The sequence below is a fragment of the Enoplosus armatus genome, chromosome 9 (assembly GCF_043641665.1).
Source record: "Enoplosus armatus isolate fEnoArm2 chromosome 9, fEnoArm2.hap1, whole genome shotgun sequence".
Taxonomy (NCBI): Eukaryota; Metazoa; Chordata; class Actinopteri; order Centrarchiformes; family Enoplosidae; genus Enoplosus; species Enoplosus armatus.
In genome coordinates this window covers 15,362,003-15,385,757 of record NC_092188.1, presented here as the reverse complement: position 1 = coordinate 15,385,757, position 23,755 = coordinate 15,362,003, and the positions used below count along the sequence as shown (strand labels likewise).

Sequence of the window (23,755 nt, the reverse complement as noted above, 5' to 3'; positions counted from 1 at the left end):
CGATAACAAAGACACTAAAGTTTGCCTGAAGGGTTCGTGTTTTGTTATTTTATGGAGGTTTTAAATCAATTTCTGTGCTGATTGTTACTCACAGAACTTTAAAATGCCGTAACGTTTCTCGCCACCATCCTCAGTTAGTCTGTATTAAAATATGATTATGTTGAGTTTAACGTTTGGTCGTTTATAAAAGACAAAACCCAGTGAATTTGACTTTAATACGGTGCAACGTTTCTCTTGATGGTGTATTTGAATGGACAGCTCAACCACTAACGTTGTAAAACGTTATACAGCATTACGTTTTTTGTTGCTTTAGGTTTTAGAATGAATTATTCATACTGATTAACAGTTTTTACTCTCCTTCGGAAAGTGTAATTGACTACCCCAAAGCTTAAAGTTAGACAGTATACTATTAAAATGATTCAGGGATACTATAGTATCTACTTGTAGCAAAGCCAGACCAATGATGTGCTGCAAATTACAGGGATTTTCTCAATTAGAGATTAAATATGCAGCTGTTAATCCACAAGGCTGTCAGGTTTGTAATCACACTGATGTTTTTGGGTCTGCAGATGGCTGAGAAGGGTGCACTGCCGTCCCTCCTCTCCCTCTTCATGCTGTCTTCTCTGTGTGGCTGTTACCCTCCCTCTGCTGGGTCCATGAGCTCAATGGTTGCAGCCAGGGCTGTATCCAATCATACTGCAAGGAAAGGTAACCCAGACCCTCCTACCATCACACATGGAGTAAAGGATAGAGACCTCTGTGTGGAGATCGGGGTTGCTGTCAATTTATTTTTGATTCAGTCAAGCATGTTGATTTTCTTAAAGGCCATGCACACAGGTGTTTTCAGTTACTCTGGCTGATTAGACCTAAGAACAATAACACCCACACAGCCTTGAGAAGAGGTCTAACCAGTGAAAACACCTGTATGGGTGGACTATGGGAAAAACACTGGCACAGGAATCCAATTGTCTTTTGGGATATATTTGAAAACATCCACATACCAGTCCATGTATCGCAGATTGATGCTAAATATTGACTCAGTCATTATGCACTGTGCTACCTATACTGTGTAAGGTAGTCACTGAATGTTCATATTGCTTCCTTGTGCTTATTCATAAGGTTTTTTGGGACAGGTCTTTATATTGTACAAATGTTGAATTATGTACAAATGTATAACCTAGTGGTGTGACTGTATCTACCTCCTCAGTAGTAAGACACTGTCATTTTGAATTTGTGACTGAAAAGCTTTTTGAAAGGCTTAAGATTCTTGACAAAAAAAAGGTTTGGATATAAAACCTGAGTTATTTGTGTTTCTGTGTGAATCCAGTCTCCGACGTAGCTGCAGAGGTAGCAGGCTATGCTGATGTGGCCAAACAGATTATTGACCTGGCTGTGTTCGGAGCTGCCCAGAACCGCTCTTACAGACGCCTGGCTGACTTCACGGACACCATAGGGAACCGTGTCAGTGGCTCACACAGCCTGGAGATGGCTATCAAATACATGTACAATGCTATGACACAGGACGGGTTGGATGTACATCTGGGTGAGTAAGCCATATTATCTGTCTTTCTGGGACGTGAGAAGTGTGCAGTGAGGATACATGGTGGACTTAAGTTTCACAAATTAAGGGATTTCTTTCAGCAATTTCTTATCCTCTGCTGAAGCTAACGGTAGTTTTGTTTCACCCTTTTCTTCTCCAGAGCCAGTCAAAATCCCACACTGGGTGAGAGGGAAGGAGAGTGCAGAAATGATTGTGCCCCGGGCCAAAAGTCTAGCTATACTGGGACTGGGAAGCAGTATAGGGACCCCACCTGAAGGTAAAGACAATACAGAATGATAAATAAATTAATACCTCTCATCTTCTATACACCTCCTTTTTACTTCTCTCTGTCTCACTGTTATCTTTCCAGGTATCGAGGCAGAGGTGTTGGTGGTTCAGTCTTTTGAGGAACTGAAGCGTAGAGCCAGCGAGGCCAGAGGGAGGATTGTGGTCTTTAACCAGCCATTTGTCAGCTATGGGGAGACGGTGGCTTACCGTGCTTATGGCGCCTCTGAGGCAGCCAAAGTGGGAGCTGTGGCCACACTAATTCGGTCTATTACTCCGTTCTCCATTAACAGGTATCTTTCTATCTATTTATTTATGAGGAAAATTTGTCAGTCAGGTATAAGGAGGGTTTAATCAGAAGATTCATACGTCTCTGTCTTTGTCTCTCCCTCTGTAGTCCCCACACAGGTTGGCAGGACTACCAAGATGGAGTGACGCGCATCCCCACAGCCTGTATCACCGTGGAGGATGCTGAGCTGATGTGGCGTATGGCACAGAGGGGGCAGAGGATCGTGGTCAGACTCACAATGGGAGCCAAGACTTTGCCGGATGCTGACTCTTTCAACACAGTGGTTGAGATAGCAGGCTGGCAACACCCTGAGCAGGTAGAACTGTCTCCCATGACAGACAACCGCATGTCTGACTTGTTTATCTATGTATCTTGTCATGCTATGGTCTCTTTTTTTTCCAGGCTTTTAGTGTTGGGGGGGAATCCATTTGGGTGGGCCTTCCAAATGGATTGGATGTAAAACAGATGTCCTGATTTATATTTTCGAGTGAAAGACTCATGTTTCTCTCTTAATAAGTCTTTCCCTCTGTCTTTTCCTTGGGACGAGGAAAGAATGGTGTATCCTTCTTTTGCTGACTCCAGATATTCCCACAGCTGTTTAGTCTGCCTTTATTTTGCCTGTGTATGATCTAATCTTTCCAGAGAAACACTGAGGCTCAGCTCAGTTGGAAATGCTGACAAATGTCACTCTGTCAGTCAGTATAAAGTAGATTTCTATGAAAACACAGTTTACATTCTGTAAACAAACTATTTGTGTGTTAATTATATTTTTGGATGTGTTTTGAAAAATGTTTAGCTTTTCATAGGAATTAGACATTTTCAACTTCTTTTGAAAGTGCCTAAGAAATGCTCCTGCCCTGGCTTCCTCTTTTCATGAATGCCTTAACTCTAACCATATGAAGTTATTTATTACAAGAAGCCAGGAACCAGCCAGCATTTTTCACAGATCACTTCATTTTTTTCTATTGGTGAGTCTAAACAACTCAACTAAAATGACAGACCTGCTGAAATGAACATATCCTTTTATGGTATAACAGAGTTGAGTTGTGATTTGTGAACACATGTTAATGTAAACACACCTACTGATGATTTAAATCTACTTTTGGGTGGATTTTCCTGTACTGCAATACTGGAATGTGCAATCATTCTTAGCATTTGTTTTTCATTTTCAGACTTTGTGAAGTATGACTAGTATGCTGTGCATGAAACTCATACAGTCAATAGGGATGGTGTTGATCACGGGGACAATGACCTGCAAATATGATGAAATAATCAGATTCCAGCATGCATTGTGTGAAATGTGCCTCTTAGACTAATTGTTAGTCTGTCACAGGCTGAACACACATGAAACCTACATCCTCAATCATAGAATAAGATGGCAATATATGCCCTGCCCTGCTCTAAGTCAGAAGCCTATCCCTACACAGAACAAACGCATTACCTGACCCAGCTTGCAGGTATGCAGTGCAGTGCCACATAGTGTCACACACAGGTCCTTAGCATGTATAAGGGTAAGGACCCAGACATGTTTAGCAGGTAGGACCTGATAAACGGATAAGGTGTGCTGCTGCACAAGTATCCAAATGCATGCAGGTACATTCTGTTTGCAGAGGAGGTGGTATGATGCCCCAGAAAAAATATCCCACGATGCCTCATTCACTGGACAGGTCTGAAACAGTACAGTCAATACAGCGTACCAGAAGTGGCATGCTCCGCACCAAGGCACATGCTACCCAGTGTTGGCACACAGATGTGGGTACACACTTAAGAAAGGTGGTTCAGATTTATTTTGGAGTTCTTGGAAGAAGCTTTCTGGAGCTCTTATCTCTCATACTGTCTGCTCAAAGTTGTCGTGTCTGTGGATGAAAAGCAGGATCAACATTTCCCATTCACTGGGACAGCCCCAGTCGAGTTGAACCAGCATGTCTTAAATAGCTGAGTAGGATATGTAAATTTGAGTTGCACTGGTGAAGGGGGAAGAAGCTTCTCCTTTAGACTTGATCAAACTGAATTAACATTTTCCATTTCTATGAATCACACACTTAAAGCCTGTGTGAAAGGTCCATAGTGTCATCTGTGAATCATGGTGTGTACTATATATAAGTGGAGGGTTGCCTGGAGCATGGGTATTTTTCTTGTTAGGGTTTGGGGACGGAGGATTCGGTACACCATGTAATATCTGGTGAGATGCGTGTTATTGGCAGATGAAGGAAGATAGTGTTTGCGCTGGGAATTCCCCAGGAGTGTGACTATGAATTATGTGTGTAAGCCTTTACTCCCTCACAGCCTCTTGAGCCTGCAAATACAAGGCCTGCTGATTCAACAATTGCAAAACATCATATCCTAACATTTTAGTCCAAGATGGCCAAACACAAGATTCCTGACTGTGACTGCTAACATAGAACACAACCGTCTGTATTGTATTATGTCCAATATATTTCAGCAGTTCCCAGCGTGTGTAATTAAAGTAAACTCTGTTCTTCTTCACAAACAGCAGTCTCTCTAGTTTAATTTGTGGAAAAAAGCGGAGCTAACTGAAAAATCAGTCAGGAGACTTGGATTAGAGGAACATCGCTGATGTAATCTGTTAGTATTCTCATCTGGGAACCAATGTTTGGTCACTCATTATATAAAAGGGAAATGAAACACATGGCATGGTTGACATCATTTCTGGCTCTGTGACTTTGTGCTCCGTGTGTGTGTGTGTGTGTGTGTGTGTGTGTGTGCGCGCTTTCATAGAAAGACGTACATTTGAGGTTTAGTGAGTCATTTCCACAGTTTAGCCTTTCAGAGCCAGTCAGAGTCATCTGAGAGTGATGACTTGCTATGATTTTTTCTACCCACTCAACCTCTACATCTTCCATGTTTTTTCATAAATATTTTAACTTTTTAAATCTAACATGAACCACATCTAAACATCCTTTTCATACTTGTTGATCTCTCATGATTTAAACACTGTCAACTACAATGTATTTAGTTGTCTCCACTGTCAACACATCATAAAAAGCAGTCATAAACAGACTGATAGCAACACTAGTCATGTAGCTGTACCCCTCAGTAGTAAGAGGGACAGTGTAACAATATAAAGTCAACAGGGGCAGAAGGATCTTTCTGAGGTTAACCAATGTAAGAATTACAATACAGCAGATATATAGTCCACATTAGGATATATATGATGTCCTGTTATTTCCACACTTCTGGTGGCCTAAATTATCACACGATCAGTGTGTTTATGAGCAAATTCCAACTTAAAGGCTGTCGTGACCTGGGATAAACCCTTATTTGGATTTAGAGGTGGACAGTTCTGGTATTGCAAAACCACTTCAGTGATTCACACCTTCTCTTTGTGTCTCTATACTAAATGTGTATATGAATGTCTTATATTCCTAGATGATGTATTCCTACATCATGCTAAAAGCATTAAGTGTGTAGACTACACATTTACACAAATGTTAATACTATTATACTATTAGATTTTTATGTATACTGATGGCACCTTCAGCTCTAAACAGATAGAAATATTTATGGAAAGGTTTAATTTGTAACAAGACTAAGAATCTACAGCCATGCTAGCAGCTGTTAGAGCTGTGCTTAGACACAGCAGTGCTTCAAGCTAAACGCTAATGGCCAGCATGCGCACAGTGACAATGCTAACATGTTGATTAGACAGAACGTAGAATTTTTACCAGGTTCACCATCTTAGTTTAGCATGTTAGCATGCTAACATGCCAATTTATCACTTAACACAAAGTACAGATGAGGCTGATGGAAATGTCGTTTTTCAGGTATTCTTCATAAACCAAAGTCTTTGGCAAGTTGAAGTTTTGACCTGGTGGCTTTAGAGAAAACATTAAGGGATCACAAAAGTTATTGCAATTCATCCTGAGGGGGACATCAACATATGTACCAAATTCCATGACAATCGATCGGGTACATTATGGGATATTTCACTGGATAAGTGAGTACAAGTCAGAGGATTCATCCTCTGGGCACCATGAATGTCTATACAAAATGTCACAGCAATCCATTGTTGTCGCAATATTTCAGTCTGGAGTGAAGTGGTGGACTGACATTGCCGGCCCTTGAGCCGTGCCACTAGCTTAGCTAAAAAAACATATTAGCATTTCTGTTAGTACAGGTTTTTTATTGGAATGTGTGGCCTCTGGGTTATTGTCCAGACTTGCTCGCTCAGAAAATGTTTTGTAATCTGGACCATCGGGTCAGGAGCATCCCACTGACAGGAATCCCCCCCTTAGAATTCCTGGAAATTATATCACGCTGAACTGTGTGTTTTCGTCTTTGTTTTCCTGTTTTGAATCTATCTGTCCTTGCTGGTAAAAAGCTTTTTTTAATTATAAATACAGAGTCACATTTGAGGCATATTATGTGTGTGTTATGTGTTTGTGTGTGCTTTAATAAAATGTAGACAGGATAGAGGTCACATAACGTTATCTGAGCCTGTTCTCTCGCACTTGTCTGCTTCAGATCAGACAAATTGTCAAGTTGCCATGTATACGCACCTAGCAAAACTGCCCCCCCACACTCTCTCAGTCTCTCTTTTCTGTGTTTATATGTTTTATCTGTCCAATCTGCTAGGTCGTCTTACTGAGCGGCCATTTGGACAGTTGGGATGTAGGCCAAGGCGCCATGGATGATGGAGGTGGAGCCATGATTTCCTGGGAGGCCCTGTCACTTATCAAGGACTTAGGTAATGTAGAGACAGACATACCGTACAGACACACACATGTACAGATGAACTTGCACAGAAAGAAACATTTACATACTGTAGAAATGCAAGCACGTTTACACAAACGCATAAACAAACAAAGTTAAGTAAATGATTTTTTAAGTAAATGAACATTCTTTTTTATTGATTTTTACAACTCAACTTAAGTGAGCGCATGCGCCGACGTGCATGCAGCCTGTTAGTCGCTCCTGTTTGTTTTCTTCTTTTTCTTACTTTTTCTCCTTTATTTCTTTATTTAACTATATTTTTTATTTTCTATTTCTTATTTTTATATTTGTACATACTTTTAGTTCTAAATTATGCTACTTTACTCTGGAATGGGAGCACCGGTACTGTACAATTTCCCCCCGGGGATCAATAAAGTATTTCTGATTCTGATTCTGATTCTGATTAACAAAGAAAAACAATTACGGGTTAAACAAAACAAACCGATTTCCCCCCACCCCCCATTCCCCCACATTATTCCGGTTCTTGGTTGGGGATCAATTCAGTGAGTTTAAGTAAATCATTTACTTTATTATGTATCTTTATATAACCTGTTTGCCCCACTGAGATCAACAGATTTCTGTTGACCAGGCCAAAAAAGTACAACTCTTAAAAGTTTGTAGGACATGTACAAAAGCAAAATATAGTAAACCTCCATGAATGAGGAAGCAAAACAAAAATGTCTATATTGATGCCTCAATAAATTCTAACGGCCAGTTAGTGAATACCATGAAGAGGGAATAAGTATCCAGTTCCAAACTTAGGGACAAATTACAAAACAATTCCTCAGACTGTAAACAGTAATTTCCTCCAACTGTTTGCAGAGGAACAAGAACACACATAATAAGGAAACAGACTCAGATATACCGTACAATACTCTTATGGACAAAACAATGCAACCCAATAAGCCTATAGTGGGACAGCCAACCGAGAGTACAAGGCCCAGTGATGATAAGTTGTAGTCAGGAATATAGTCTTTATCTGTTTCCAGGTTTGCGTCCAAGGAGAACCCTGCGAACAGTACTGTGGACAGCTGAAGAGCAGGGTGGAGTCGGAGCGCAGCAGTACTATAATCTACACAAGGTACTGTCTATAGGAAACGCACTGTAACAGCAGTAAAGCAAATACTGTTCCTGTTAGTGAGAAGCAGGACGGGTCAAATGCCATTGTGATAGTGGTGAGTGTAGAAATGTACTTCCAACAAACTGAGTTTTCTTCGTTAGAGCATTGGCAGCCTACCAGGCCCTGACCCATAATAAACTACACTCTAAACAGTTTCCATTTTCCACCAATGTACCATAACTCGCCAGTGTCCTGTTCAGTTCTTGCATTTGTTAAGTCATAATTAGAATTTAAATTCCCTCTAAAAGTTAGTTAAGTCAGCCGTACTAGCAACTCAGAGGTTGGTTGAGTGTGTATGCTCTGGTTTGAAAGTAGCTGTGCTTAAAATATTTAACTTTGACATCTCCTGAGGCCTCATGGGAAGATTGAGTGTCTCACCGTTTCCACTGACTGAAACTTGTATTCTTTTTAGGTTGTTTTTATGTCTCCCTTGGTCTTTCACCTCGTCTATCTGCTTTGTCTCCTTCCTCTCCCCACCCAGGTTAACATGTCCAACTTTGACTTGGTCATGGAGTCTGACTTGGGGACGTTTACCCCGGTGGCTCTGCAGTTTACTGGCAGTGATGCAGCACGAAAGGTAGCCTTGAAAACACAACACTGTCACACAATCAGTATTTATTCAAGCTTCAAAGTCTGAATTCTGCACAGCACAGATTCTGTATCCAGTCCAGTGAATGTGCTGTTTTTCGCCCGTTCACTGTAATTCACATTACACCTACCTTCCTAGATTGGGCATTTTTAACTTGTCCCAACACTGAACATTCCATTTAACCTCAGAGTAGTCTCTGTTGAGCATTTAAGCCACAGGAACCACGGTAGTAAATGCAGAAAGCCTGTGCTTAACCACAGACCTACTGTATCTTTTTATGTGGATGTGGCACTTTAAATCTCTGTCTCGCTGTCTCTGTGTTTGTACTCTTTGCAGTGACTGAAGTTGAATCTAATCTAATTTAGTTGCATGGTCAGAATGTTTACTATGGGTTTATAGTCTGGTGTCTGAATTACAATGGCCATGTAATGTAAAAATAAGATAATGCATCTTGAAATTACAATATTCTAAATAATGTAGAGCCATGTTTGAAAAGCGCTGGCGTATAACAGACTGTGCGACTTAGCTGTGTCTGTGTCAACAGGTGATGGAAGAAGTGGTCAAACTGTTGGCTCCCATTAATACGACCAAACTAGAGACACACGGAGAAGGGACAGACATCTCACCGTGGATGCAGGCAGGAGTACCAGGTCAGTTAAATCAACGTCTGTCTGCAACTAGCAGCAAATGTTCATGATAGGATAATTGAAAACAGTGAAAATTCATATTATAACAATTTGAGAAAATGTGCATGTGGTTTTATGCATCTGTCATAAACACAAAAACAGTAGAAAAAGGAAGTAAGTCATCCTAATTTCTGTGGTTCTGGTTTTAATACCCTCTTTTCTCCTGAAAGTGCTCTGTACACAGAATCACATCCCCATTGATCAACTATGAATATACTAAGGGCAGAAATTTACCACAAATGGGATTTCTTAAAAATCTAAATTGAAACTTAAAGATGTTTTGACACATAGATGGAAAGTTTTCAAGTTGAATCTCTGAGCCAGACAGCCGACTTGATGTTTGGACATGTGACTTTGAATAATGGGTACACGGTGTACAGTAGGCCTATAAACACACAGTAAACATGATAGAATAAAAAGAGAAATAAGAGAATAGAATCAAGAGAATAACTGAATAAATAAATGGTGTACTATGAGATCACACAAAACTGAGGCAGGGTAATTGTATTGGCATTGTATTTGCTGATTGGATATTGAAACTCATTTACGCAGATCAGGTTTTACAAAGACGTCTGACAGTTTGACTTTGTCTAGTTTTAGTTGAAGTGAAATTGCAATGTACATAGAAAGACATTGTTGTATAACCTTTTAGAGGAGGAACTGAAAAAAGGTGCAACTATTTCAACATTTCTGTACGTAACAAGGCACCACAATTGTTCCTGCTTTGAAGCATTGACGAGGGAAATTAGTTGACAGTGACAGCCTTACCAATCATTTAACAGTTCCAGTGGAGCTGATGATTTGGTCGTTGGGCTTCTGCAGCACTTTGTCTGTTGTGCTATTCAGTGAGGTTTTAAAAGCCCTTCTTCCCTATCAAGCTTTTACTGTGTTCATTAAGTTAAGAAAGTAAGACGGAGACAAAAAAAAAAATTATAGATGAGCCCACATTAGAAGCAAATAGCACCATTTCAGTTGGACAAAGGTTACCATTAAGCCCATTACACAAGTTGATGATTTGCTGCAGAGGCACCTTGTTCCATAGCACTTTTTATACCATAAAAATCCAAGTTTTCAGGAGTCGTAATTATTCAATCCACTAACATTAACTCCTTTCCATGACGAGTGTCCACGTAGTCATGTTGAATCCTCTGAATCATGAACCACCATAGACAGGCTGCATTCTGAAGGGCCTTGCTCCTTGTCTGTAAGGCTGAGTCGAGGTTTCTTTGATGGTCTCTTTACTATTGTTGGTTGTAGTAAAAGTAATGGACTGTCCAAAGGGAAGGTGAGGGTGCACACGCCGCAATCTCTGCTGGGCACTCTCACCTGGGTAGCTTCAACGCACAGACAAAGAAATTAGTAATCATGTCAGTGGAGTCTGATTTAGCAGTATGAATGAGCAATATTAAGTGGTGATGTGTTTGATGACAAACCTGTACTGTGGACGTTATTCTGCTGTGTGCCGACTGATGTCTCTGCAGGGTCAGTTTGGGAGGCCACGTGTCTTAAAACAGGCAAAATTTGAGATGTGCTGCCATTATTGCCCTAAATGCAGGGAAAGGTGACACTTAATGCAATGCATCCATAAGATCATAAAGATGATGGATGTAGGGATCAGAGCGTGGTAAACCGGTGTCTGGACGGTACATGGGACAGTTGGAAAAACTACATCTACCAACATGTTACAAATTGAGTCTGTGTTGTTGTTATAGATTAATTAATTCTCTAACGTAAAGCTCCTGTTTTGTTAGTACTAATTAATGAACCAAACAGTGCAATGATACCGTTACAATATCTTCTTTAATCAATATGAAAGATGAACATCATATATTCAAACTATTCTCATAGCTAGTGTAACGTTATTATTGGTAGTCTTATAGTTGTGAAGACGTATACTTTATTCTAACGTTTTTACCATCGGTGCTAACGATATACCTCTGTCGTATGTCGGTGTTGTGTCTCAGCCTCTAAATCCGTTTCTATGGTCGCCTCTGTTTCTGTTGTCTGTTGGTACACTTGCCATACTTTTAAAATTTTCAAAGCCTCTTCCACCTTGACAAACTTTCGGTAACATTTCACACAAATCCTTCTCGAGTAAACCCCGACTCTTTTTTGAAAAATGACTCCCACATCTCGGAACCGCTGGTGTAACGGTTTTTCTTTGAGGTTTTCAGTGAAGAGATGTCTTGAGTTTGTTATCACTCCTTTAACCATCAAATTGTTACGGCATAATCGACATGTTTCTTCAACCGACATGACGAACGTTTGTTTAGCTAAACCCTAGCAACCGCAACACATGGATGTCGACTGAAAATGACGTTGAAGGGACGGTACGTCACTCACTCCTGATTGGTTTAGGAAGGGTTAGGACTTTTTTTAGTGATAACCTGTTAAACATTAGAACATAAAAGTGTTTATAATGAAATAATATTAAGGTGAAATATTAAAAATCAATCAAAACATTGATGAAAATGTACTTTTAAAAGACGTGTTGTTTGTAAGTGCAAATACGAAAGAAGGTTGGGAAACAAAAAACATATGTTTGGAAATGGATGGTTCCCCTATGAACTAAGAAAATGAATAATGAAGTAGTCTAGAGATGTTACATGTTATTGTCATAGCAACAGATCTCTTGAGGGATAAAGTGGTGATAAAAATAAAGTAGTCAGGCCAAAATTCCATTATTTCATACTGAAAAAGTAAATGCATTGATGTTTCATCAGCAAAAAGGAACAGGAGTTATTGGGTTGTATGTTAATTTCTGTAAAGTTTAGTTTTGAATACATTTAAGAGACAAAAGCCAGGATATTTTCTCATTTATGTCTTCCAATTGTGAGTGGGTGAATTTACCTCTAGGAGCCATTTTGTTTTTACTTAGAGAAGACCGACGAATAGCTTCATTATTACATTTCTTATTATATTTTTATGCCAAAGCAATGAAGATGGTGCATCTAGGATGCCACCCCCTCCAAAACATAAGTGACTCTTGATAAGTTGGATTAGTCCACATGGGATGGCTTTGATTGAAAAACTATTTGAAGGGAATGGGGAAGTTGTCTAGCTATAAAAAGCTCATGGGACAATTTGAGGTCATGTTAATCAAAAATAGACAAAATATTGATGGTATATCTGTGGAACCATTAAGGATAACCGAGATTTATTACTAATAGTTATATTGATGTGGACGAAGCTTAACTTTCAGGCAAGAAGGGATTGCTGATGAAATGGGAAGCTTGTCAGGCAACAAGCGCTTAACTAGCTTCTTTTAAGTGGTTAATTAAACAAATATATATTTTCTATTATGCCTTCCCATGATTTTTAAATGTATTATGTTTTGGTTACTCAAGTGATGCTTCAGTAGCACATGCTCAGTGGATTTTGGCTGATTATAGTGTAAATACTCCAGTTGGGTGTTCACCTATTTTATAGTGATCTATTGAGCCATGTATGTCCTTGACTCGAGCTAGTAATGATGGTGTCTTCCAAGTTCCTGACCTTTACTCTTCCTGTAATGATATGCTTTTGCCTTGTTTTTTTACAGATGCCTTCCTATTTCATTATCATGCCAATATTCTTGCCAGCCACACCTTTTGTATATGACCTTTTATTTGAGTCTTAAACTCAGCTTTACTTAGTGGAAGTCATGCGTCTGTGATTTCAGGGACTGTGTTTCTCATGAATCTAAATTGAAACTGTGAGATGTTTAGAAAATGGATAGGCATTTTATGTTTTTATCAGTTTTAAGTAAAGTGAATTACTCTACTTACAAATAAGGTCATCTTAGCCTTAAGATGCTTCTGGAAAACATGGCCCTGAGATTCCCTCCTTGGGCCGTGGGTACACAATATAGGCCTGTAAACACCAAAATAATTACTAAATAAAGAATAAAATAGAATAACAGCACAAACAGTATAACAGAACTTTGTTTTATTACAACACATCTACTGAACCTGTATGTTTCATTTCCTTTACAAAAGACATCTTAACATCTTGAATAATGAAACCCCTTATAACAGGATCCGGCTTTACAAAGGCTGCTGACAGTTTACCAGTCAACAGTGAAATTACAGTTTTCATGTAGTCAGCATTCTTCCACAGATTACCAGTAGCTTCACGCAAAAGCTACATTCAAATCTGTGGGGAAATTTCTCTTCACTTGTAGTCACCATTTCTTATATATTTTTGACATGATATACAGTAAATGAACAACTTGGTGCTGTAGAAGGGATATTTGTGGAGCTGAAACTGAACCTAACTGTCAAAATAAATACTCCACTGCTGTCCACTACTGTTTTACAGTAATGGTAAGAAACTGTACCAAGCCATAGCACTTTGCCATCCATTTTAATGGATATTTGATAGTGAATATAGGTATTTGTCTATTTCCATCTTTGTGGTATTGGCAGAGATTAAATGGTCCAAACATCTTCTCACCTCTGTCTAGTTTTAAGTGAACTGCATTGTACTCAGAAAGATATGGTATAACTTGTAGAAGAGAAACTGAAAACGAGGAACACACAAACATTTGAACCTTCAGCCAGGCAGACCACAAACACCCCCCCCTTTTTTTTAAAGCATTAACCGAATGAGAGAAGACTAAAGATGTTCAGTTATTAAACAGTAACAATGGAGCAGCTGAGGGCTTGGTGCCTTGCTCAAGGGTACATTGAAGGCAGTTGTTTTGACAGATGTGATTTTATTTATTTATTTTTTTGCTTACTTTCTATTTTCTGGTGATTCAGGAATATTAAGACGTGTACTGCCATATGTATCAGCTAGAGTAAAGGGGAAACCATTATGAATGCACAGTATGACAAGTACCTGTTCAGCTGGACAGAGGTTACTGTTAAACCTATGACATGGCGTAAATAATGTGGTGTACAAGCACCTAGTGACATTGTTTCATGGCACTTGTTTTACACCATAATCCAGCAGTCTTGTTTGTTCCATTCACTAATCTGTCATTCACCAACTTCTCTCCATGAAGAGGTTTCCGAAAAGGTAAAAAGAAAAAGACACAGCTGCTAACCCACAACAGCGACCGAGTCCTTAGTCATGTTGAATCCTCTGGTTCATGAACTACCATAGACGAGCTGCATTCTGAAGGGCCTTCCTCCTCGTCTGTAAGGCTGAGTCGAGGTCTCTTTGATGGTCTCTTTACTATTGTTGGTTGTAGTAAAAGTAATGGACTGTCCAAAGGGAAGGTGAGGGTGCACACGCCACAATCTCTGCTGGGCACTCTCACCTGGGTAGCTTCAATGCACAGACAAAGAAATTAGTAAGCCTGTCAGTGGAGTCTCATTTAGCAGTATGAATGAGCACACTTTCTATTATAGTAAGTAAAACTAAACTAAATTTCATATATGACTTGATATGTAGGGCTACAAACCTGTACTTCGGAAGTGATTCTGCAGAGTTTTCATGGATAGCTGTGTGGCGACTGATTTTCTCTCTGGGGGGTCAGTCTGGGAGGCTACGTGTCTTACAGAAGGCAAAATTCGACAAGAGCTGCCACCAGTGCCCTAGACAGCAACACAAGGAACAGCAACACTTTATGCATCCATCATAACAAATATTTAAAACAATTATGAGACAAAAACTGTACATGTTTTTATTATTATAAATTATGACATTGTTTAAACTAATACAAGTAAGAGTTGGGAGGCTGGGCTGCAAGATTAAAGACTTCTGGGTTTATGCTATGGTTTGAAAGAAATGGGAAAAGCAGATACTATTGTAAACGTCATAGAAAAAAGCAGGAGATGTTAGTGTATCATTTGGCAGAGTGAAATTCAGACACTACAATTAAAAGTGAGAATTGAAAGGGGAATGGCAAAAGAAAATGAGATTAGAGGGACACATTACTGATCTATCCAAGCTTTCGTTAAGTGGCTAAAGATAACCCCCCCTTTTTTCCCTCCTTTTTTAATAATGTTCTACCTAGTTACTTCTTTCTTCATTTCATACACTTAAACATGTGTGGCTTATAAAATCATAATGAATATTGACAATGTTCTGCTGTAAATTTGTTAATGTCAGTGTGTTTGTTGGGGACTGTTTTCAGTGTTGAATGTGTTAGTTCTGAGACTGCCTAAGATGTTTAAAACTACAGGAAATACAACACACAAAGGGGAACCATAGGGATTTGTTTTTATTTTAATATTGGGCTGACATGAGAACCACCAACCATGAAAAAAGGAAACTGCCTCTGTTTTGTTCAGATTCTATAAACCACAATACTGTACCCGCTTATATGAATGGCTTTGGATGCAGTGTTTTTGCCCTGGGGGGGGCAGTAATACACTGAAGAGAAGAAGAAGAGGGAGCAGCAGGGGAAGAAGTAGAAGAAGGAGCACAATGCTACTTCTGCAGACAATCATGCAAACACTTTTTTTTTCCACTCAGTGTCACATGCCGACTTGACTGGAGGCCGTGGGAGACTAAAAACTTATTCTGGGTTCTCGCGTCCGTAATGAGCAGCTTCGTCTCCCCGTGGCTATTGCTCTAGCCACCGATGCTAACCAGATTTCGCTAACGTCACTTAGCCTAACATTAGGTATTGCTGCTGTTGTTTGGCGCTAACCCATCCAGTTTATCTTCCTCAACGTCCTCAATGTTTCAGACAAAATTGCAGCGTTACACAATGCAGGTTGGCAGTGACACATTGAGCAAGAAGATACTGTAGTCGCTGGTGGGGCCTATCGGAAACCAAACGTTAGCCCAGCTAGCAGGCTAATCTGAGTAGTGTAAACTACCTAGCTATCATTTGGGATTATTACAGTACTCTTACTTACAGGGTCTCGCACAGTCGGGATAGATCCTTCCTTGAGTATTAATTTTGAAGCAAATCCCGCTTTGATTTGGCCCGCATTAATAAAACAGTCTGGCTCAAAGTGGTTTGGACACACATACAAATGGCTGTTCGTAATGGGAATGTTGTCATTAAAAATAAATTTTAACCACTGTAGTTTCAAATCTCCAGATGTAGGGACGCTGAAATGTGTAGATTCGTTTTCTCTACTGCAGCCAACTACTGAACAAATGCGGTATTTGCGGTATCTTGACGTTTCCATCTTGGAGGTGAAGTGAGTCAGTGTGCCCGCGAAAACAAGATGGGGAGCAGGTTAGCTAAACGAGCTGACTGATAGTGGACACTACGTTACCTAACGTTAGAGGGCGGGCCAATAAAAAATATGTCTCCTTTTACATTTTCCGGGTTAGGAGCCTCACTCACCTGTGTCACCACTTTTGCAGGTGTAGGGACAGCATCAGGACTTAGGAGAAGCTGCTTTTTGAATCCCATTTCCACCTCTGCATAGTTGGAGAAGCACTCGCGCGTGAAGTGGAGATTGCACACGTAAACAGAAGAGGAGGGTATGTCGACCCGCCTCAGAGCATGCAGCCAGCGGTGTGCCATCTCTCTGTTTGACGGCAAAGAGTGCAGTCCCTCCGTGCTTTTGCACTCGGGATAAGCGCATTTTCGACCCATGTTTGTCAGCTGGCTGCAGGACAGTCTACAGGAATAGCTAACAAAGCTAAAAACAAACTAACTTAAACGTCTTCTTTCTTTCGATTAATTCGTGGTTGGCAAGCCAGTTGTTGTTTTACCGCCACCTACTGGACTGGAGTGCAGAGTGGTAGATTGGCAATAAACGCAAAAAACTCAACTCAAGGTCCACTTACTAGCCTTTTCTGGTGCTTTCAACCGTGTAACAAAGTCTTCATCAGCCCATGGATTTTGCAGAAGGTAAAGGCTATGTTTCTGCCAACACATTGTTATTAAAATGATTGTTTCCTAAAACATCAGCAAGCCAAATCAGACTCGAGTCTAAAAAAGAAGTTGATGAACAGGTTGAAAGGTAGAGAGTCAATGAGGAGTGAAATTAGTTTTATTGAAACCAAGACTAGTTTCAGAGTGTGTAGTGGTTTTGATTAAAACATTTTTGGTTAAAAGAAATGTAACCATCCCTTGTATTAGTCAGACCCACGTTCCCTTTCCACAGAAATGTCCTCAGGGATTGATCCAGATGCAGTGATGTTTCTTTTTAGATGTAAAATTTAATGACGTTGACCAGCATTGTTTGAACGTTTAGTGGAACAGTTTGTATATATCTATTTTTTTCTCCATTTCTCATCCAGGTGCTAGCCTCCATGTTGCTGACAGTCGATACTTTTGGTTCCACCACAGTGAAGGTGATACCATCACCGTTCAGGACCCTCGAGACATGGACCTCTGCTCAGCATTGTGGGCCGTGGTTGCCTATGTCGTGGCAGACCTGCAGGACATGTTGCCCAGGTAGCCAGTTATCTCGCAGGATGCTGAACCTCCAGTGAACAGGAAGACAGGATGATCACTGTGAACCACGATTGGACAAGTTAATTCCAAGAAAATTAAGATTTTATTTTTAGAAAAACTTAAGTTTGAATGGATTGAGTTAAGAAACTGTTGTTTACAAATTGAATGTGAATTGTCCTTTGATAAACAAGTGAATTCGAGAGAGGATAGAAGAGTGAGTGACTCCCCTGTTCTGGTTAATAAAGAACACTAGCAGTTGCATGATATCAGCAAGTGTTCCAGTTGAATTATAGTAAAGTGTAAACAGATTTTACAATGAAATTAAAGCACTAGTAATCACAAAAATATTTTCCTTTTTAAATAAGACCCAATAGATTTACACAATGCTGTAGCTCAGGGCTGTGTTATGATTATCTTGAAAGTAAAAGCAACATAATAGAGGTTTATATGAACATGCAACACATTATGCTTAGAATGAGGAAGAAATTGCATCTTTTTCAAGTAAAAAGATGATTTTCAAATGCTGTTCTACTGCCTCCACCAAGAAAATGGGAATAGTGTACTTTCTCAGGTACTTGTCTTAATGCCTTAATGTGCTGCAAAAAGGTCTGTGAAAGTGTAGAAATTAAATAAAATGTTAGAAAGTCTGGAGAATTGTGAATTATTCACCTGTGTGAGAGTGATTCTCATAATGTTGGCCTCATGAGCTCATAAATAAAGTGTGTTGAGCTGTCCAAATTCCCAATGTTTGTCAGTTTCCAGTGTTATCAAAAAGAACGGCATCTTTAAAAGTTATATTTTTACATGTTTTTTTTTAAATCTGTTTTCACATTGTTGTGGTATATATTTGAAGTATTATAATTCCTGCCTTCATTCTGCTCAACTGTGGCCACATTGTGCAGTGTTATATATAATATAATCAATAAAGTATTAATCATTGCTTTCCACCATCACTCCCTACTTTGATTTTTTCTAATCATGTAGTTTCCATGACAGAAAAAAGAGGAAGATGAGAGATGTATTCCATAGAAAGGGGAAAGGAGGAGTAGGAGGTGGCATGATGGGTGAAGTCAAGCAAAGTAAAAAAAAAAAAAAAAGATCATACAGAGGAGGAGAGGAAGTAAAGAGAATTAATCATGTTGCGGGCGCCATGCAGACCAACACAACAGATACAAGACACACACGCAGCTGGGATCCCTTTACTCTCTGAACTGATAAGTCAGCACTCCCGAGGGGTGATGTCAGGGTTAGTCAGCCAGCTAATGCAGATAGTCATTTTGGGAACACGTGTGTGTGTGTGTAGGTGTGTGTCTGTGTTGAAACAAAGCTGTGTAACTTTTAGCCAGTCTATTGAGCTCTTCCTCATCATGTGCTAATAACACTGATTCACACACAGACAGTTGTGTTAGGGAAGAAACACACAGTCTGTGGATGTTAAACACCCACTGAGTCACACATTAGCACCGCTTACATGATGTGTAGAACACCACATGCACGCATCAACATTAGACAGACCTCCGACAGACAGGACTGTTTGAATTACATTTAAATTTGATTCAAATGGGGCTAGGTGTCTTTTGATCTTGACATCTTAAGATGTCCTGTATGACGTTTTAGATTAAATGAACATTTAACACATTTGACCACTACAGCAGCCAGAGTGGTGATCCCATTTCTATCTAGAGATTGCAAATATTGTGTAACTAATGTACTACATGTGTATTTCATTTTCATCTCTCTTCTCTCGTATCTGTACTGACCCCTGTCTCGTCATCTCTTGTGATTAAAATGTGTTATTCTTAGTCTTGACAGATTTGTTTTATAAAGAAAGAACTTTATTCTAATTCAAAGATCTGCGTCAAATAACATGAGATCCTACCACAAACTTGGTAATGTGGTGTTACTTGTCTGATGTAACCCTTGAGTTGTACATGAAAGCTGTAATATACTACCTGCTGAGCCCAGAGCTCACATGTAAGAATGGCATAGTTGAGCGAAGGTGGAGGGACAGTTAATTGTGCTCTTTGTGGCATTTTTTCCCTCACAAGTTGAATATGTGTAAACAATTATTTTCATTATCGATTAATCTACTGATTCTTTTTTTGATTAATTGTTTAGTCTACAGAATGTTGGTAAATAGAAACAAATGTCCATTACAAGTTCCCAGAGCCCATTGTGACGTTCAAATGTCTTGTGCTGTCCAACCAACAGTACAAAACCTAAAGATAGTCAGTTTATGATCATAAAAGGCAAAGAAAACAAGAAAATATTTTCACATTTGAGGAGCAGGAAAGTGGAGTTTTGCTATTTTTACTTAAAAATTACTAATAATTGATGATGGACTAATCCTTTCAGCTCTATATGTGACAACCTGAGCATTAATCAGGTCAGTGAATCAGAACAAGTTTATTTGTGTGATTCCATAAATGGTCTCTTGTTATCTATGTTACAAATAACTGTCATTTGAATTCAGTACAAACAAGCAGCTGGATGTCAGCCTGTTCATACTGTATTTTCCAGTCAGTGTGTGGTGCTCATACTGAACTTATCAGCATAGACCACCCCCTTGTGGACAACCTCCAGAAGAACGGTGCCTGTAAGTTCCGGTTGTTTGTTTGCATTTTCCATTTAGAAAAGAAAAAGGTGCTCATTTTTCCAACTCAGGTTAATGAGGGACAATAGGAGAAAACCGCCCAAGTAATAATATTATGACAATGCTGAAATAACAAAGATCAAGTTTGGTCCCAGTGACTAAGAAACTTTTAAACATTTTTATCATACACTTAACAAGCCGGCCAGTTAAACTGCTGCAAGATAGTTGATTGATACATTTCGACAATTGCAAAAGTCACTCTGGGAATAATCACAACCACATTCATTTTCAAATGTAAATGCATTACTTGACAGTGGACATGTTCATGTAGCCACAGGCCTCCTGGAGTTGAAGACCTTGATGCCATTTTGCATTGAAGAGCGGGCATATTTGGTCAGGAGGGCTCCGGTGGTCTGTTTCTCTCCACACAGGTCCCTGAGCAAGAAGAGGAGGGAGGAAGCATTACACATTCTATCAGACAGCTCAAGAAATTACTTGATATATTTCTGCATTAATGTCAACAAGACAAATTCATGTTCCTGTATTCTATGACAATTATGACTAACTGAATGACACCTACTGTATGTATGGCGTGATGTCGTCTTCTGTCCATTTCTCTCGGAGTGCGAAGAGGTGGTTGAAGCGCTCCAGCGTGTCCTCTGGGAGATCCTCCACCCGCAGCAGGCAGGCGGTCTCTGGACGGGAGGTCCGGTCCACCAGGGCGATGCTCTGGAAGATTTACAACGTCGTCAGCACTGCAGTCAGTTTCTCAAGAGAAGTCAGTAGGAACGAGCAGAGAGAAACTGCTGCAGCAAGCCGCTCTGTTATCACAAGAGCATGATTATCCAAGGCTGGTTTGAGACTATGCTTCATAATGACTCATAATGATGAGGTGGAAACTGAATCCTCACTTACAAGGAAATGCAAAGTGTCTTGAAATTGAAAAAGACTATGAGATAAGAGGAAATCTGGTGATTTTAATGGATTCTTGACTCCTAGAAGTCATAGCACTCTGCAGTGTTTTGGCTACGTACTGTAATGGATGAATAGTGTTCAAGTCAATGTGGACATACTATTTCATTATCAATAAAGAGAGCTTCTCAAAAACACAAACACATGAAACTGCATCTTTAAAGATGAAGACTGACGTGCAGATTATCACAATGATCTTGGGGCTCCCTGTTTTATTCTTTCCAGTCAAATTGTCATCTGATGCATACTTTAGTCAACTTATTTGACCTTTATAAAGAATACATAGACTGATTGTGCCATTTCATAATCAGAGAAACTTTTGAGAGGAAGATGTGTTTCAAATTGATTGTTGTCAAATCTCAATTGTGCAGGCTGAAGCAATTATTTTATTTTATGTGTTGACATTTTTCAGTAAATGACCATCTCTTCTCTGTACAAGTTTTGAGGATTGTACTGAAAAACAATAATGCAGAAAAACTTTATCTAAAATGCACAACTTCTACTGTAACTGTGGCACAGAGAAAAAAAGCAGCACCATCTACTCATTCTACTCATATTGCAGTACATAAGAGAGGAGCAGGTTAACCTTTAGCTGGTCCAGTCTTGTGCTCATGCCCTCTGGTACACTCTGTTGCCAGACTTCCTGAAACTCCCTCAGGTTGAACTTGACAGCGTTCTGCAGCAGCATCAGTGCCACACCCCGACATACTTTATCCTCATGTAGTGCATAAAAAACTTTGTCTGTATAGAGGAAGGAGGATACAGAGATGTTAACAATGTGTGGTTTCCGACTGTGTAGGACTCTAGTAACAATTTACTAATGAAAACTTCATAGTTTGAGTCTTCATAGATTGTTTTTCTTTACCGTTTTCAGTATAGCATTTCCCATAGCAGTTCAAACAATGCTCGATCATCTCTCTGTGAAACAGAGAAGTTATTGTTATCTAGCTCAGCACCACTAAAAATCAACTCTAGTTTAAACTGTCAATATTTGGCATTTCCTGTTGCATGGCCATGAGAATCACAGACTTACTTGGGTTCCAGTGGAGCTAACTCTTCCAGACTGGTTTGAAGGGGAACCTTGTTGAAGGACCATGACTCAGAATCTACCAGCTGAGTCACATGACCGAGCAGCTTCATCTCATAGTCAAAGTCCAGTATGCGCCAGTAGCCTGGAAGACAGAAAAGATACACCTGGTTATTTATATGAGCAAATATAGCTAATAACAGAGATATTATGTTTACAAAAGCATCTTCCCTGCACTGTACTGTACATTGACAATGATTTTGTACCATATTTCCAGCAAAAGCAACTTCAACAATAAATATACATGTAGATATTATTCAAAAAATGTCACTGTTTACCATCTATCTGACAGGCATGGATGATCTCTAATTGGGTCTTTATCTCCTCTTCACTGGCCTGGATCCTCTCCAACAGATCCTGCATTGTGTACTGGTAACAGAGGAACACAGGAAAGCACTTACAAACAGCTACAATAACATTCAAAAGAACAGTGAAACATTCAAAATGTGTCATCTTCAGCTATACTCAAATTTACAGTTTAAAAGCCATTTACTTCCAATAAGGAGAGGATGATCACTTTTACCAAGACTACCAGTATTGCACTACTTCCTGGCAGACATGATTCTATTGAAAAAGTAAAGACTTGAAATACATGCCATATCCCTATATACACAGGATATTATGATTAATGACTTCACTGTAGAATATGTATTTACCCTGTTTTCTGTATTTTCCTCCTGCCCCCCTAAAGCAGGTCCTTCATAAGGATTCTCCATTAAAAGCTTCTTTAGTTTCTTCAGTTTCGGACGTTGTTTCCTCAGTTCCCAGTAGCTGTTACAAAATCCCCAGATCTACGACAGAGGTAGGACATTATTAGCATACTTGAGACATAAATGCAATTAAACGTCATGTTATGGTTGTGACTGTTTGTGTGGGTGTTACAGTATACCATGCAGGTATCTGTGAGTGTGTGTGTGTGTGTGTGTGTGTGTGTGTGTGTGTGTGTCATTCCTATACCTGAGTGTGCGTCACATGAGAGCTGTCCTGGCTGTCTGTTAGTTGGTCTGGTGTTCTACATCCTGGTACAAACAGCAGCAGGTTGGACGTGTCAGCTATTTTCAGATCATAAGTCTTGTCACCACTACAGAGAACCGCACGCTCATCCTTATCCCCTCGAATCACTAGACTGGAAAAAGAGAAAATAATGGTCAGTTTCAATTTATCAATTACATTTCCATATGTTTACATCCATCCTGATCATGCATCCTGTCCCAATACATTGCAGATCCGTTTTAATTATCTTCAACCACATTCATTATTTGTGTTCAACAAGAAAAAGACGAAAGGGGAGACACTATTTTACAGATGATGTGCTCTTACCAGGTTTTAAATGAATGAATGAATACATTTATTCATATTGTTAATACCTTACCTTTGCCCAGCTTCAATGTGTTTGCACAGTGTGTCGTCCAGCTCCATCAGGCAGTAGTCTGCAGATGAGACGTTTTCCCCGAAAGACAGACACTGAATAGTTTTCTGTAGATCCTCCTCTTTCAGCTTGGCGATCTGCAGAGTGGCTTGAACCTCCTCTAAAGTTCTCATTTTGGGTCAGACGGCGGATTAA

The 23,755-nt window shown here is 39.6% G+C and overlaps 2 protein-coding genes and 1 long non-coding RNA gene across 3 annotated transcripts; 1 reads left to right on the top strand and 2 right to left on the bottom strand.

The window, feature by feature from the left end:
* On the top strand, nt 1–18,478 carry LOC139290254 (carboxypeptidase Q-like). The gene is made up of 11 exons (XM_070911976.1): nt 1–32; nt 570–708; nt 1,328–1,543; nt 1,701–1,817; nt 1,911–2,118; nt 2,223–2,430; nt 6,711–6,822; nt 7,838–7,929; nt 8,450–8,545; nt 9,102–9,207; nt 17,383–18,478. The coding sequence occupies exons 2-11, from the start codon at nt 570–572 to the stop codon at nt 17,541–17,543; spliced, it is 1,455 nt and encodes a 484-aa protein (XP_070768077.1). The 5' UTR covers nt 1–32; the 3' UTR covers nt 17,544–18,478.
* On the bottom strand, nt 13,156–14,759 carry LOC139290675 (uncharacterized). The gene is made up of 2 exons (XR_011597540.1): nt 14,633–14,759; nt 13,156–14,496 (listed from the first exon to the last, which is right to left on the bottom strand). It is a non-coding gene; the product is annotated as an uncharacterized lncRNA (long non-coding RNA).
* Nucleotides 17,543–23,733, bottom strand: dscc1 (DNA replication and sister chromatid cohesion 1). Its single transcript, XM_070911977.1, has 10 exons — nt 23,564–23,733; nt 23,149–23,317; nt 22,848–22,982; nt 22,470–22,560; nt 22,138–22,276; nt 21,970–22,022; nt 21,691–21,845; nt 20,713–20,861; nt 20,440–20,567; nt 17,543–17,597 (listed from the first exon to the last, which is right to left on the bottom strand). The coding sequence occupies exons 1-9, from the start codon at nt 23,731–23,733 to the stop codon at nt 20,456–20,458; spliced, it is 1,173 nt and encodes a 390-aa protein (XP_070768078.1). The 3' UTR covers nt 17,543–17,597; nt 20,440–20,455.
* Nucleotides 23,734–23,755: the final 22 nt, after the last annotated feature.

Excerpts from the sequence above, each read along its gene's own strand:
- dscc1 (XM_070911977.1), bottom strand. The coding sequence starts at position 23,733 with ATGAGAACTTTAGAGGAGGTTCAAGCCACTCTGCAGATCGCCAAGCTG. Across the intron at positions 22,561-22,847 it reads AGGAAAATACAGAAAACAGG|TACACAATGCAGGATCTGTT; the intron begins GTAAATACATAT and ends CTCTGTTACCAG. Across the intron at positions 21,846-21,969 it reads GAAATGCTATACTGAAAACG|ACAAAGTTTTTTATGCACTA; the intron begins GTAAAGAAAAAC and ends TCCTCTATACAG.
- LOC139290254 (XM_070911976.1), top strand. The coding sequence starts at position 570 with ATGGCTGAGAAGGGTGCACTGCCGTCCCTCCTCTCCCTCTTCATGCTG. Across the intron at positions 2,431-6,710 it reads GCTGGCAACACCCTGAGCAG|GTCGTCTTACTGAGCGGCCA; the intron begins GTAGAACTGTCT and ends CCAATCTGCTAG. Across the intron at positions 6,823-7,837 it reads GTCACTTATCAAGGACTTAG|GTTTGCGTCCAAGGAGAACC; the intron begins GTAATGTAGAGA and ends ATCTGTTTCCAG.